Raw genomic sequence first — 16220 nt, forward strand, 5'->3', positions numbered from 1 at the left:
TAATTTACTGCCTGTACAATTTAGCGGGGCTGCATAATCCTATTGAGTAGATATAGAATAAAATACTATTATTATTATTATTATTATTTTATTATTATTATTACTATTTTTTTTTTTTGGGGGGGGGGGGGGAGGATGGATGTTTTAGTCAAAGGAAAAGGGGAATTGTTAGAGTAATGAATTTTGGAAGCACATAATTTTAAATTCCCAAGATTATCCTCTCTCAGTGTTTTAACTTTACATTTATTTTTCCATTTCAGATTTAAATCATTACATTGCAAGTTTTATCCGAACGCCAGCATCTGCCCGAAGGTATGACCTCTGGTATGTGGCGTACCACTGCAGAAGGTGGCTGAACTTCCTGCTGATGTGTAAAATGAATCTTTGGAGACTTGTGCTCTCGTTTTCTGTCATCTTAAGTTAATCAAGCAATGTTGTGATTAACTTCTTTTATGCTTCCTGGTCAACCGATTCTACAAAATTGTTCCAGATAATGTTTCCCTATGAAAGGAAACAAGGCAAAGTCTTAGCCAGAATCAAGACAAAGTCTCTGTAAAAACCAAGGCAAAATCTTGGTTAAGAAGCTAAGCAAAGTCTTGACAAGAACCAAAGCAGATTCTTGGTTAGGAATCAAGGCAAATTCTCAGCAAGAACCAAGGCATGGTCTTGGTTAAGAAGCTAAGCAAAGTCTTGGTAAGAGCCTCGGTGAAGTCTTGGTAAAGAATAAAGGAAAATTCTTAATAAAAAACCAAATCAAAGTCTGGTGCAAAGTCTGGCAAAACCAAGGTAAAGTCTTGGCAAGAACCCAGGTAGAGCATTGGTAAAATATCAAGGCAAAGTTTGGGAAAGAACCAAGGAGGTGATGTCTTGGTAACGAATGAAGCTAGCATCTCTTCGGGGCGTTGTTGGAATAGACGTCTCTATGAGCTTCCAGAACAGAAGAATCAAGAAAAGATCTTCTATTTGTGCTTCCGTTCTCCAGTTTTAAGTGAAAGTTGGAAAAGACTTCCAAGTTGCCCTCCATCAAACTGTCTTCCATCTTCAGTAAACAACATAAATTTAAAAAAATCACCAGGAGTTGTTATGAGTGAATCTTGACTATTCCATTATTGTCTTGACCAGTGTTGTAGTTGACCAGTGTTTGGTCTTACCCAGCAATCTTATATCAAAACACGGGGACCAGGAGGGGTTGAGACCAATTAAGGCTGATGTAGACACCAAGACTTGTCTTACCACCTACGACACTGGTCTTGACATGAACTTGATTTGGTAATCAAGAATGTTTTAAAACTACGAGCTCTCAGAGCAGAGCACTTCCATGTTTGTTTTTATGACAATGATTTTTTTTATTATAAAAAACCAGTTTGTATTCAAATAAAACTGAAAGATTTGATTTAAAAATTTATTTCTAAAGATGCTTCTATTAATCTATGTACAAAAAATAAAAAGTGTACGTCATTTTAACAAAGAGAAGAAAAACGAGAAAAAACCCCCAATATTTCCATGCAAAAGTTGTGGATGAGTGTAATTTTTAGTGAAATGTTGCCATGGGAATGAAGATAAGCAAGTTGAGGCAAAGTGGTGTAATATCAACAAGTCAATGTTCTTCCAATAAGTATTTAAAAAGAAAAAAATTAATTTAAAATAATAGGTATTAAGTTTTTGTAGTAACTCTGTTACATGCTTTAAAAACAAACGGAGGCTTTAGTTTTGAATATGATTTTCTTTTGCACTTTTTGTATGGATTTCGCTTTATTTAGACCTAGTTATGTAGTGTTAGTAGTTTTTACTTCATCTTTTTGATTTTCTTTGATTTTGTTTTCTTTTTTCAATTCTCAAAGCCATATCCTACGGCTACGGCTATGACAGTAGCAATACCCTTAGCAACAGTCATTATGACTGTTGCTAAGGGTGTTGCTAAGAATGTCCTATACTGGAATACTTGATTGCCAAGGTAGAGCTGTAGCCCTAGCCGCCAATTCGGAAACGGTCCTAGGGAGTAAATCTAGTAATATTTTTGTATTTGGATGGTGTTGGATGAGTGTTGGATGGGAGTTGATGGTTACAGGTACAAGCTATTTATTGAAGACGTTTCTTATGGAGATTTTGATGAATTTTTCAGGGGACGGTGATGTATTTTTTGTTACGTGGAGAAGTTTGGTCATTATTTATTGGTCGACAAGAATCGTAGAGAGATGATGATATTGGGTGTGATGATAAGACTAATCCAGCAACGATTGTTTTCAGCCGTTTCTGCGATCATTAAATAAAAAAATACGTGGGCGCAGTTTCTCCTTTGTCACACGAGGTAATTTTTGGGAATGGGAGCTGGAAAGTACTCTTTAGGCAGAAAGAGAAGTTTGGCAGCACAGCAGGGCTTCGCTCAGAACTTTTCCAGTGACTGGCCAGCGAGGCCTGTTGGCTCGCTTTCACAAGTCAGCCAGCTTTTGTACTTGTGGTCAATAGGTTTACGTGTATATGCCGCGTCGCCTAAAATGCGCACTTCACTGAATAACGCACGTTGACATTGACCACCAAAATGGCGCATCCAAGATTATTCTGACGATGACGTAAGGTGAACAGGGTCAATAGTCAATTTTCTTTATTCAACCCCAAACCAGCCTTTTCACTAGTCCATACTTCATTTAAAATAGGGATGCTTTTCATTGGACCACTTGGAGAGAGTTTTAACTGGTATTTGGCCAGCGGACCAGTGTTAAACGAGAATGCTGGGAAGTTTATTCTTCAACATTGATTTTCTAAAGGCAACTATTTGAAAATTGAAATTGGAATTCCATTTTTTTCCCTTGGCTATTGCCTAGTTGCCTTGCCTCTTAGTCGCCTGGTTTGACATTGTGTATAGAGCTAAGCAAAATGTTGCAGTTGTCCATGAGTTGCACATAATTATTAAATGCTGGTTACCTAAAACTCAGGCATGCAACTTTTCCTCGTATCAGCTGATTTTTTCTTTTTTTTTTAATCTCAGTTTTACCATTCAAAATTGAAAAATACTATACAAAATCATTGGAATTTTGTAATTTCCTCTTCTTTAGTGAAGTTGCAGTTCCATGCCTGATTATTGCTGAGCAAGTTTTCCATTCTAAGCAGCTTTATGATCACAGTTATGGTTGAATTCATTGGTTGCTGGATAAGTCTTTCGGTTGGTCGAAAGTTAGAAGTCAGGTCAGTGTGGAGTTAGCTTGATGGCAATTAAGTTCTATGTGCAATGCACCATCTTGTAAATGACAAAAAAGGATTATATTTTTATATAATAATAATTATTATTAACAGAGTCATTTAGTGTGTGAATAATACAGTGGATAGAAATGAAGTGTGATGATGTGAGAATAAATTTGGGTTTGCTCAACGGGTCGTACGTAGAGTGCCTTACCTCAAAACTTAACCCTTGGGAGACCATGACCCAATTTCACAGCTTTGCTTACCGCCGAATTCTGCATTCCATTCTCCACTTCTGTGCAAGTGCTGAATTTCTTTTTTAAATAAGATGCCAGGTTACCGGATTGTCTGTTTTTTCCCCTCTTTGTTTTTCCTTGGTTTGTAATTTGTACTTGTATGTTGTATTGTTACGTGTATGTGTAAACTTGAGCATTGCAAAAAAAAAAAAAAAGTGCTGAATTTCTGCGCTAGCTGTGTAAGCCAAGCCTAGTAATGTGGAGTACGCACTCGCACAAGCAACACATTTCCTGCTAACCTGTGAAATACGCTTGAAGTAGGCGTACAATTCCCTGCTTCAGTAAGCGTGGTTTCATTTCTTCCGGTTGTCAGAGCAATGGTATTGGGCTCTGATGGTAATCAGGTAGGTATGGTCTCTGAAGGGTTGTGTTATATATCCAACCTACAGGTTGTGGAAACGCACCTTGTATAAAAGTTGGAAATAAATGAAGTAAAAGTATTTTGAAGGTTAAAGGCGCTGGACACATTTGGTAAATGTCAAAGACCAGTTTTCACTTGGCGTATCCACACATGCATGCATAAAATAACAAATCTTTGAAAATTTGGGCTCAATTGGTCATCAAAGTTGCAAGAAAATAATGAAAGAAAAAACACCCTTGTTGCAAAGTTGTGTGTGCTTTCAGATGCATAATAAAAGGCTTCAGGCCTGAAGTCTTTTATTATTTATGTGAGAAGTTACTTCCTTCTAAACAACTTTTGTGTGTTACCAAGTAAGTTTTTATGCTAGCAATTATTTTGAGTAGTTACCAAAAGTGTCCAGTGCCTTTAAATGTGAAGCAGCTCTTCCAAAGAAACGGACATTTTAAAGTGTGTTTACTCTAATAAACAATAATACTCTCAGATTTAACAGAATAACACATGTACAAAATGTATATGCCAAGGTTTTTTATAAACAAAGTTTTGATTTGAAATTCCATTTGTAGATTTTCACGTTTTGCTTAGCAGTAATTTAAACCATTCCTTGGGGATTATTTTTCCATTTCACATTACTGCAATTTTTGTTTTCATTTTTTATAATTGTTTGAAGTGTTGTTCCTAGACTCCGCAGATAGAGTTTCTTTAAAGTCTTCCAGTTTAACTTTTGTAAAATAGGTTATATGAATTTAGAACTTTGGTTTTGCTCTGCAGTGATGTTTGTTCCACAGTATAGGTTTTCTCGGTAAATTTCGGCAAATGAGCAGCCAAATTAACCACCAAGCTATTATATTTTGCGCGAAATCGAATGCTACTGAAAAGGGTCATTCGATTTCGTTTTATGATTAGTCAAATGTAATGTTGCGTCATTCGATTTAACAAAATATTCATTCAATTTAACAATTTTATCAAAGCAGCATTCAAATTCGCAGACGCTTCTTGAGGCGTGTGTGTCATGAAAAAGAATGACGATATGCTATAAAAAAATAAAATTGAACAAAGTGCTAAAGGAATTTGACTTGACTCAAAACAAAATTGAATGACCGAATTCTGAATTTGAAACGCAGTAACAACTGGAGAGGCAAAACAGCGGTAATTCGAACGTATGAAAATTAAATTGACTGCTCATTTGCCGAATTTGAATGAGAAAACCTATATTAATCAAGTGATATGCTCTAGTTGCAGTAATTTTTCGTCAAGGACATATTTTTTTTTTTTTTTTTTATCATTCATCTCATCTTGGAATTAATTTTAACTGAACTTTTACTAACCTATCTACTGACCGACGTATTGATACCAGAGCTGTTTATTGAGAGAGTTGCGACATAGCGGAAAACATTTTCTTCGGTTACGTGGTTGCTGGACGCCATTTTCAGTCCAAACATTTTAAAGCCCAATGGGCAAACTAGTCTTGCACCCTGATTTTGGATTTTTTATACCAACAATTTAAAAAGAGTCTAAAGGATGGTCAAAGTATGATTTTGTATTAATCCGTTTTCAATGTTTTGTATTTTATACCAAGAGTATGTCCCCTCAACTGATTAAACATGCGTTTATATCGCTTTTTGTATTATCCAGCAGTAACTATTTTTTTTAACAAAACATGTATACCATATGACAATTTTTGGAGTACAAAATTAGATGACTTTAAAACTATAATTATTATTTATCTTTAAGCATACTTGAGTCCTCGATTCTCTGTGGTCGATCCATGGCAACAATAAGTTGAAAAGTGGTGTTTGAATGAAGCTTTGCACAGTGTGGAAATAAAATAATCTTGAGTTATAAATAGATAACTTACGGCACACATGTGTCAAATCTCTTTCGTAAGAGTGTTGGCTCTACAAAGTACCAGTGTGGTCTTGACATTTCGAATAGTATACTCTGAATGGTCTTTAAAGGGGTTAAGAGATCGACATGCATGTAGCATCCAACTAACGTGATCATTACCTTGTTCAAACTCCTGGTATTCTTTCATGTCAGGCATGCCAAGTTTTCTTGGCGATAAATTCATTATCCCACTCGCCCGTGGAACACTCGCCCTTCTGTGTCCCACATTACCAGTTGGTCTGCGTCCTTGTGGCATGTGGGGCACTGAGGCGCTACATCATTCCATGTTCCACATGCCCTTAAAATTGGGATAAATTATAGTATCAATTCACATGCCCTTTAAAAGCCTGCATTTTATATTATTTGCAAAATTACTCAAATAATGTACTCCAGAACTATTTATCTTTAATCTTTATACTTGAGGCTTTTAATGTAGGTGGAGGATCTGGAATATTTACCTTTTCTAAATTCGATTATGTCCCCCCCCCCCCTCTATTTTGAGTAGGAACTATTTAGTAAAATCTGCATACAAGTATTTTATAATTTGTAATAATAAAAGTGTACTAAGTTTAACATTCCTTGTACTCTTTTCCTGTTGAGGACTTTTGATGTCATATTTGATTAACACCCAGTGCCTCTTCTTTTTTCTACCCTATATTGAATATTTTGTATTATTTTGAATTACAACAGTGATACACGCCTGGGTAGTTACATGTGAAAAATAATGTTACGCAGGTGGTTGTATCAAAATACACGTAATTAATTAATTAAAATGACTATAAAGTGATTCCATACACTGTGTTTTTTGTCTTTGTTTCTATAGTAGCCCAGTTTAATGCCAGTGGAGTGTTGTGCCCGAACGGATAAGAGCACTGAACTCAAGCTCTGGTGATTCTGTTCAGCAGAGTGTGGGTTCGAGTCCAGGCTGTGCCCAATTTCATAGAGCTGCTTAAGCAAAAAATTTTGCTTTTAAAAGCAAAAAAAAACTTTGCTTAGTAAAATCAGATTACCGGCCAAGACTCCACTCAATTGTTATGCTAAGTAAACAACAGCTTAATACCAGTCAGAAGCAATGTGTTAAGCAGCTCTTTGAAATTGGCCCCTGGTTGTGACACTTGTGTCATTGAGCAAGACACTTTATAATTGCTTCTCTCCACCCAGGGGTAAATGAATGGGTAAATGAGGGCAGAGATGGTTCTTGTGATTGATTTAGCTTAGTGCGCTACATATTTTGCAGCACAGGCTGTATACTCCCCAGGGAGCTGAGATGGTTCAAGGAATGATTTAAGGCCCAGTGACCTGTAACAATGTCAGAAGCACTTCAAGACGCCCTTCGGGGGGAAAAGCTCTATATAAAAAAAAGATTAATACTTCAAGTGAAAGTAATTTGTCTGGTAATTTTTTTTTTAAATTTGGTCACTACTCGTTGCAAAAATTGGATGGGGGTAAAAAGTAACAAAGTTTATTAATATTCAGGTTCTTGTAGGTGCAATTGGGCGCTTTGTGAAAAAAAGACGCCATCAAATAGCGATAAACCCTTCCTAAGAGGTCTTTAAATTTAAAAACACATTCTGCCAACATAAATAACAAACTATAAATCGCATTCCATTTGTATCGATACAGGTTAGTTTACTCTTGTCAAACATTCTATTTACAATAATAGGAAATGTAGTAAAATGGAAGTAAGAAATGTAACCAAACACAAACTTCATTGCATAAATAGTCATTAGATAATCTTGTGTTCTTGAGCGCAAAAGAAAAACAAAAAGGTGGTGTTAACAGCATAAACTTGAACCCTACACATTTCTAGAAAGTTTTCTTGCATATTGTGAAAATGTAATTTTTTAAGGCACCTCAAACAAAGATATTGACAAAGTAGGGAGACCGCCAACATATGGCTAGATAGCTCAGTTTGAAGAGTGTTGGCAAGTTACTGGAGGTCCTTGGTTCACATCCCGCTCTTGTCAGTTTCTCTTTGTTCAACCCCCTCTTTATCCGAAAATAAAATACGTTAAAAAGTTCCAGTTCACAGAGGTGGCTTTACCAAGGAACGGTGCCTTAAAGAATCAAGGTTTTAGTTTTTTTTTAAGATAATCTTAAATCTTTCTCCAATAATCAATTAACATTAAACACAAACTCGTAACGCGGAAATCGTAAAATATATAAATATTTCAACAGTAAGAAAAATACATTTTGATAGTTATTATTGAAAGAAAATCTTTTGGCTGGAATCATGTGGTATTTATTTAAAAAAAACGGTGGACGGATAATCGAATTTGAAATCCAGTTTATTTACAGACATCTATTTACATAATGCTTTCTTACTATTTCACACACTGCAGATTTGTTGTTTTACTTGCTAAAGCTTTTTAGAACTTATGCTACTTCAAACCAAAAGGTGTTTTTTTCTTTTAAAGTAAATGGCAAGCTTCATCAGAAACTATCACTAAATTTGTGACATCAAAGCAAACTAGTTCCACACAACTTGAAAAAAAGTAAATCTCCCAAAAGAAAATCACTCATTTTCAGTTCAGCCACAACTTTATAAAAGCAATCAAGGAAAACATATTCTTAAAAATAAAAAACCTTTGTTAGAAAAAAACAAAAATATTTTCAGTTGTTCTAGGTAGGCAAACATGTCGCAGGTTAAAGTTGAAAGGCAGGGAATACTTTTGGTAATTGTCAAAGACCAGTATCCTCACTTGGTGTGTACCGACATTTATGCATAAAATATCAACCCTGTGAAAATTTGGGCTCAACTGGTCATCGAAGTTGCACGAAAATGATGACAGAAACAAGCACCCTCGTTGCATAGAATTTTGTGCTTTCAGATGCCTCAGAAAGGCTTCAGGCCTTTCTCAGATTCAAACTTTTGGGTGAAAAGAATAACTAACTTCAAAGGGGGTCGTTCCCAGCAATATCTTATAACATCAACAGCTGTCCAGTGCTCTTTACCAAGTAAGGTTTTATGGTCATTAACTTATAGAGTAAGAACCAAAAATATACCATGCCTTTACAGTCAACTATGTTATGTATTTTGATTACAGCCAAATATACAAATATTTCTTCCAGGTTTCGACTGGAAAAAAAAATCCTTGTTAAAACATAGATTGAATTCTGATTGACTTTTTTTGAGCTCATGGCTTAGCAAATCTCCGGAATGATACCAAGTTTTACATAATGCTGAAATCCACACAGTAAGAGGTAACTAAGAGCAAGTTCGAATGCACATATTTAGTCGACACTCACTCGAACGACTCGTGTGGAAGTCTAGTCAACCATCGGTTTATATCACGCTATTCGACACTCCATTACCTTCCGCCTTTTAGCTATAGTGTCACTGGTTCCCCTCTGCGCTTTAAACATGTTAGCATGGAACAGGCTATTGGGACCAGTGAAGAAACCATGGTCATGAGGCTGGTTCTAAATGGTCGACCACAGAGTCAACCAATAGTCGACCAGCCTGGGTTCAAGTCAAAGTAGTCAACCTTTAGTTCACCATCGTGCACACTCAAACTTGCTCAAGATTGAAGTTCATATTTACAAAAGCGTAATCCTTGAATACATGGATTTCATGACTACTTAATCGTCCAGTTGACAGAGTGAAGCGACACCCCGATTGATCCAATAGGCTTGCGGTTTGTCGGACAGTAACTCTAACATCATGACAAAGTTAGTGGAATGTCCAGTAGTGGACAGGGTACCTCGTCTGGCACTCGTCTTATAGACAGGGCTCGTGTAGGTGGGCACTTTCTTAAAGTCCGCCTTGCGTCCTGGTTTGAGCCATGTGACTGGAATCGTGTCGTATAGAATCTTGGGATGAGACTCGTTGAGTTTCTTTAGTTTACGATCCCAACGAGCGCCTTCGAGGTATAAACCCTGGAGAAAATGAGAAGTAGGAAACCCATGCAGTCAGATTAAATCTAATCCACAAAGAATTGTGTGCTAGGGGGGCGACTATAAACGAAGAATCGGATGAGCAAAGATGTCTAGTGGGTTAAAAGGATTAGGTCTCGTAATTCAAACAAGGTCCCATCTACATTGCAGAAAAATACTGTATGTTAGAGTGCCACTGAGCGTCACTGAGTGAAGGATATGCGCGCTATATAAGAAGCCACTACTAATGAGAACTTATGAACTTACATAAACGTATGCTCCATCTTCAGCCTTGCTGTCCACCGTCTCCTCATGGTCCGTGATCTCAAACTCAAAGCCAAGATGATCAATAGGGATGGTGTACTTACGAGCAAAGTTCTGACTCACACCTGATGCATTCACACACAAATGAAAATCTTAAAATGAGGTGAAAACAAATACAATTTGCTGTTTCAAACTGATAACCAACTACAAGTATACTCCTCAGGGAGCTGAGATGGTTTTAGGAATGATTTAAGGCCCAGTTACTAGGGGTAATAATGTTTAAGATACCCTTTTGGGTGTGGAAAGCGTTGTATAAAAAATTTGTTATTATTGTTATTAAGATATGGTATGCAAGACAAAGATAATGGCATGATGCTTCGACACTAACAGTCTTTCTTTGAAGGCTACATGATAACACAACAAACAAAAAGGTATCTAGTAAGACTCTCTCGGCTGGGATGACACGACGGGCCATTATAATAACTGTGTCTTATTATTAGATGGTACAGCTGACGGAATCTGGGCTAGATTTCAGAAAGCCGCAAAACTCAGTTGTTAGTATACCAAAATGGTTTGTATCGTGACATCATATTTTGTTTAGAAATTAAGTGTGAATCTCAGTTAATATCAATCTTAGCACTTTGTGAAATCGGGCCCAGGATATGCAGGACTGACAAACTATTCTGAAACCCTGATTCCCTTATGAAATGATGCTTACCAGTCAGGAAGGACTGTGTGAAGTAAAAACCTGACAACCAGAAAGCTTTTGGCACTCCATGATCTATCCAGTCTTGGAAGAAAGTCAGTCTGGAACAAAACCCAAACGAAATATCATTAATGAAAATGTACGCAAATGTTTTTTTATCTATCAAATTACTTCAGAAAAAACAAAAAACCTATCAAATTGCTCCCCCAAATTTCACGCCAACTATATTTAAAATAAACAAAATGCAGTTTACATCATGACGGCGGACTTTAGCAAAAGCTTCAATGTTACACCATAAACAAATTATTTTGATCATTGAATTTTTTTTTTTAACTTAACAGACATACAAATATACTTTATTATTATATTATTATTATTACTATTACTTGGCTGAGCAATATACAATTCCTTTTTCCTGAGAGGTCATCAACAAAATTAATAATAAAGTAATAACACAATGAGGTGTTTTTTTTTTTCAATATAAAAACACAAGACCGCCAGTCCTGTCCACTTTTGAGTTTACTTACCCCATGCTAAAATTACTGGTCTCGGACTGGCGGACAATGTAAATTTCAAGCCCTGCTCTAAAATACCCAATTCTTAACTCACCTCGCTAAGAGATCAAGCATGTACCCTCCCAGTGGCTTCAGGGACGGATACGACTTAGCGGCCCACATCGCTGGTACTTTGCCAACCAACATACTATCAAACACATCTTCAAGCTCTGCTGACATCACCACCAGTCCCTTAATGGCTTTCTGGATATTCTGAAGAGATGATCGGACGACTGTCGTTAAACGATTGAAGCGGATAAGTTCTTGACGCAGGACGGTGTTCATGGACTCGGAGTAGATGACTGGGTACTTTTCCATCACCTGATAAGAACAGATCATAGGGGAAAAAAAGCGATGAGTAAATCTTTTGCAGTGGTTTGCTGAGTTTAAGCTATCAGGAAAACTTTCAAGTTCTTCCCATAAGTGAATAATGATAATAATAATAATAATAATAATAATAATAATAATAATAATAATAATAATACGACCGTAGATTCTTACATAGCACTTTATAACATCCCCTAGGGGCACATCAAAGCCCTCAGTCATTTTTTCCTGCAAGGTATGTGGACCTACATGTACGTTAACAACAGTTTACAAGGTGCTGTGGTGCAATATGCTGCCGATCAATCCAGTAACACCGGGGCAAACCCCTTCTCTAATAACGATAAGTGCACAGGGTTCTTTTACATTCATTACACAACACACAGGAACAACAGCTTTTAGCCTATCTGAAGGATGAAGCAATGGTTTTAATTGTCTTGCTTAATGCAGGCGTCAATTTGAAGCGTGGAACGACCTTCCTCAGAGGTCGCAAAATATCGACGCCGTTTCGATGCCGCAGCCTGAGGTCAATAATTTGTTGTTATAGTGAAGCCGTAACGTTCTTTTTTAATAATTGGGTGAAGTGTTACCTATAAGTTTATGAAAAGGGTGAAGCGTTGACGAGCCTTATTTGTGTTTGGTGATGTGACATAAAATCCACGACATCGGTCGCGCCGAAAGTATGTCGAAGTCGTGGCGTTTCAAACAACTGTAATTGTGATGCAATCTTTGAAGAAGGCCCGTTTTGAAATTCGCGCAAGCCAACTTGGAATTTGCGTGCGCGCAATTTTTGAACTGAAGTTTGCCCACACAAATACACACATTCTAACATCGCGCACCGCACCACCTTGCAAACTGCATCCTGTGGTGCGTTCCACTTGCGCACACTCTGCTGATGAGAAACACCAGAGCCATGAGTCCAGTACTTTTATCCATAACTCAGTTTGGACAAAAGGTCATATTGAGCACACTTCTAAATACAGTTCGCTTGATTCAAACAAGGTCATTTCTCACCCAGAACTTGGATTGCCAGGGGAACATTAAAGTGAGTGATAACAAGTGTGGACTGAAGAAAACGTGGAGGGGGGGGGGTATTAATGAGAGTAAGTTGGAAATATATCTACAACAGAAGTTTTGTCCAAGCCTTTAGAATCAAAAAGAGCAAGTTTAAAATAAATCCGATATCGGTAGCCAGTGAAGTTGCCCCAGTCATGGGGTAAATAATTTGTTCCTCAAGCAGACATGCAACTTTCTAAATGTAAAAAAAAATAAAAAATGGCTGATCACACTCAACTTCTGTCCAGTGTTTTTCAGTTTTGTATGGCAGGGTTTTGAAAAGAAATAGAGGAAATCAGCCGATCAGCTGAAAAGTAGCATTCCTGCTCAAGAAAACATACCAAACGAGCTGCAGTATTTTGTAAGCTTTTTCAACAATTTTTGCTTTCTGATCATACTTACAAATTCCAGGTTATAGTCTGCTGGTAGTTTGGACAAAATATCTGAAGCTAAATCTTCAATAATCTCTTGAGGTGACTTCCCTCCGCCTCCAGATTGCCGTGGCAACGTCAACAAAATGCCATCAAACAACTACACAAAACAAAAAACAATAAAATAAAAATATGTTAGATCAGGAATTGAAGAACACAATGTAGAGTGTTTAATAACTGTCCTGAGTAGACTGGGTCTAAACATTTTGACCCAATTTCATAGAGCTGCAAGAAAGTCGCTAAGCACAATCCAATTTTATACACCAGGATAAGGTTACCAGCCAAACAAGCACTCCACATATACTGTCTTGAAACTGGCCTCCTGCTAATTTTTGAACAGAAGATAGATCTTAATCACAATAAAGCCCTGGACCCAAAGCCATGACTCTGCTGACCATACGAAATGAAATCAACACTTTAGTTTAATATTCACTGAATTTAGTTAAACTTGCATCAGGGATAAAGAATATTAATTTGGGTTTTATTCATATACACTGAAGTGTGTTAGCACTGTATACTCTGTAGAGAGCGGTGTCATACCAACTACACCACCAAGATTGCCCGGCAGTTCAAATCCCTTTTTTTTAGCAGGGGGTAACTTAACTATTCAAAGGCAGTGGACACTATTGGTAATTACTCAAAAAGATTTTTAGCATAAAAACTTACTTGGTTACAAGTAATGGAGAGCTGTTGATAGTATTAAACACTGTGAGAAATGGCTCCCTTTGAAGTAACATAGTTTTTGAGAAAGAAGAAATTTTTTTCCAAATTTGATTTTGAGACCTCAGATTTAGAATTTGAGGTCTCGAAATCAAGCATCTGAAAGCACACGACTTTGTGTAACAAGGGTGTTTTTTTCCCACAATTATCTCGCAACTTCGACGGCCAATTGAGCTCAAATTTTCACAGGTTTGTTATTTTATGCATATGTTGAGATCCACCAAGTGAAAAGATTGGTCTTTGACAATGTCCAGTGTCCTGGGATAAGAAATATCAATTTTTGTTTTTCCCACCAGGAGTCAATGGGCCATGACAAGTGTTCTTCTGTATTTTTGCTTAGCCTAAACATTAGTTTTAAAGGCAGTGGACACTATTGGTAATTACTCAAAACAATTATTAGAAAAAACCTTATTGTAACGAGTAATGGGGAGAGGTTGATGGTATAAAACATTGTGAGAAACGGCTCCCTCTGAAGCAACGTAGTTTTTGAGAAGTAATTTTCCACGAATTTGATTTCAAGACCTCGATAAGAAGAAGAAGTGTCCTTCTGTATTTTTGCTTAGCATAAACATTAGTTCTAAGCAATGACACATGTCCTTCTGCATTTTTGCTTAGCATCAAACATTAGTTCTAAGCACTTTTTCAGTCCTCTCTTACCTGTTGTGTTTCTTGGTTGTCCTTGGTGATGTCAGCGTTCTCATGGAGACCAAACACCTCAGGATGAGGAATGATGGGTAGGCTACGGATGTAATCGATGTAGGTTTGGTACGGGCCGTCAGTGGGCGAGTAGTAATCACCGCTGTCTGAAAACCTGCAACCACAAGAATCAAGACCATTAGCTTATCATCTCTGGGAACGAAATAGCCTTCATTTTGGTTCTGAAGCCAAACACAATGTCATGATGACACTACAGCCAGTCTCATCACATTAGGCTTCACATGCATTACAATGCACAATCATGAATAATTTTGTACGAGAAAGAAATTTTTTTACCTTTAGACGCTTCTTTAATGATATCAAGAAAAAATCCCCAAGAACAAAACTTGTTTGCACTCCATGATGGACTTTTTCAATATATAATCAGAGCATAAAAAATGTTTGGGTCAAGGGTTGACTTACGCAAACTTATCCTCAACAAGTATCAAGTCATTGTAGAACTTGGATAAGAGAGATGTGAGAAGTCGTCTGTCTTTATCGTCGGTGACACGCCCACCGTAGTTACATTCACCGGTCAAGTAGGTTAATGCATCAAAGGGCACATCATCGTAGTCATTCAAGAACATCTATTCAATAACAAATATAAGTCATAGCATTTATATGGTTATTAATTGTAAAGCTCAATACTCTTTCCAAAATTATCCAGTTTGTTGACCAACCATGCAAACCTTAAAGGCACTGGACACTACTGGTTGTTACTCAAAAAGATTGGTAGCATAAAATGTTTCCTTTTTAATCTTTATCTTGATACTGATCTCGATCTCCATCCTGAGCTTGATCTCAATCTTCATCTCAATCTTAATCTCAGTCTTATTCTTTATCTTAATCTTGATCTCAATCTTAATCTTGATCTCAGTCTTATTCTTGATCTCAATCTTGATCTCAATCTTAATCTTGATCTCAGTCTTATTCTTGATCTTAATCTTGATCTTAATCTTGATCTCGATCTCAATCTTCATCCTGCTCTTGATCTTAATATTAATCTTACCAGTAATTGTTTCATGCTGATCCTGAGATCTGACTCGTTGAACTCATACGGGATGTTCCATCCTAACGGCCCAAACTTACGTCTCTCTTGCATCAAGGCGTGGAAGAAGCACAAACCAAACAGCAGCTTCCTCCAAATCACAGGCTGGAAAAAAACACCAAAAAAACACCCACCAATATTGATTAGGTATGTAAAATAAAATTTGAAAAGCCAACACTCAAATGTCTAGAGTGTACATTTGTCTTGCCTCATGTTTTTAATACATGTTACAATATTGCACTGGGATAAAGAATATCATAGCAACAAATCAATCAAAAACCCGAAGACGAGCAGAGTACACGGTTTGAAATGTCGAGACCACCCAGTTCTTTTCAGAAAGAGATTTTTCACTCCTACCAAAAGAGACCTACACATGGTTGTTTCTGGCAAGTCTACTATTTACAGTTACTTCTTACAAACCATAGAATAGATTATTAAGAATTTTGATGGTTAAAATATAAGAAAATAAAATGATTAAATTTGGCACATTTTTTATTATTAACATTATGTTTTCGTTTCCGTTTACCTTGTTGCAACTTTCAAAGAATTCTTGATCTGATATGGGATCATTGAGGTACGACCGTAGCAGGTTTGCACGTAATCCCTTGGGCGGCTCGTTGGTCATCTTCACACCTGAAAGAATAATACAATGTGCTCATTTTATTTCAAGATGGTCCTTAGTTGTTATACTTGGTTCATCAAGGAGCTAGACGGAACTTTTTTTCTTTTAAAATCCATACCTTTGAGCAAAACTGAAGTAGGAATTTAAACTTTGCATGGTGAAATTATGACTGGTAAAGTTTGCGATTTGTGATTAGAGTTTCGAC

The 16220-nt window shown here is 36.9% G+C and overlaps 2 protein-coding genes across 2 annotated transcripts in view; one reads left to right on the forward strand and one right to left on the reverse strand.

Annotated features, from left to right (window-relative positions):
* LOC139943973 (beta-1,3-N-acetylglucosaminyltransferase radical fringe-like) overlaps positions 1–8087 on the forward strand; it is a 33218-nt gene extending 25131 nt beyond the window's left edge. The window contains exon 10 of the mRNA XM_071940892.1: positions 261–8087. Coding sequence (XP_071796993.1) covers positions 261–318 — 58 coding nt within the window. The 3' untranslated portion in view covers positions 319–8087. The remainder of the gene's footprint in view (positions 1–260) is intronic.
* LOC139943972 (dynein axonemal heavy chain 3-like) overlaps positions 7969–16220 on the reverse strand; it is a 67674-nt gene continuing 59422 nt past the window's right edge. The window contains exons 61-69 of the mRNA XM_071940890.1: positions 15920–16026; positions 15355–15498; positions 14769–14932; positions 14307–14460; positions 12901–13029; positions 11174–11439; positions 10577–10665; positions 9862–9983; positions 7969–9597 (exon numbers count right to left, since the gene is read on the reverse strand). Of these exons, the coding sequence (XP_071796991.1) occupies positions 9301–9597; positions 9862–9983; positions 10577–10665; positions 11174–11439; positions 12901–13029; positions 14307–14460; positions 14769–14932; positions 15355–15498; positions 15920–16026 (1472 nt within the window). The 3' untranslated portion in view covers positions 7969–9300. The remainder of the gene's footprint in view (positions 9598–9861; positions 9984–10576; positions 10666–11173; positions 11440–12900; positions 13030–14306; positions 14461–14768; positions 14933–15354; positions 15499–15919; positions 16027–16220) is intronic.

Source organism: Asterias amurensis, chromosome 11 (genome assembly GCF_032118995.1).
Source record: "Asterias amurensis chromosome 11, ASM3211899v1".
Lineage (NCBI taxonomy): Eukaryota > Metazoa > Echinodermata > Asteroidea > Forcipulatida > Asteriidae > Asterias > Asterias amurensis.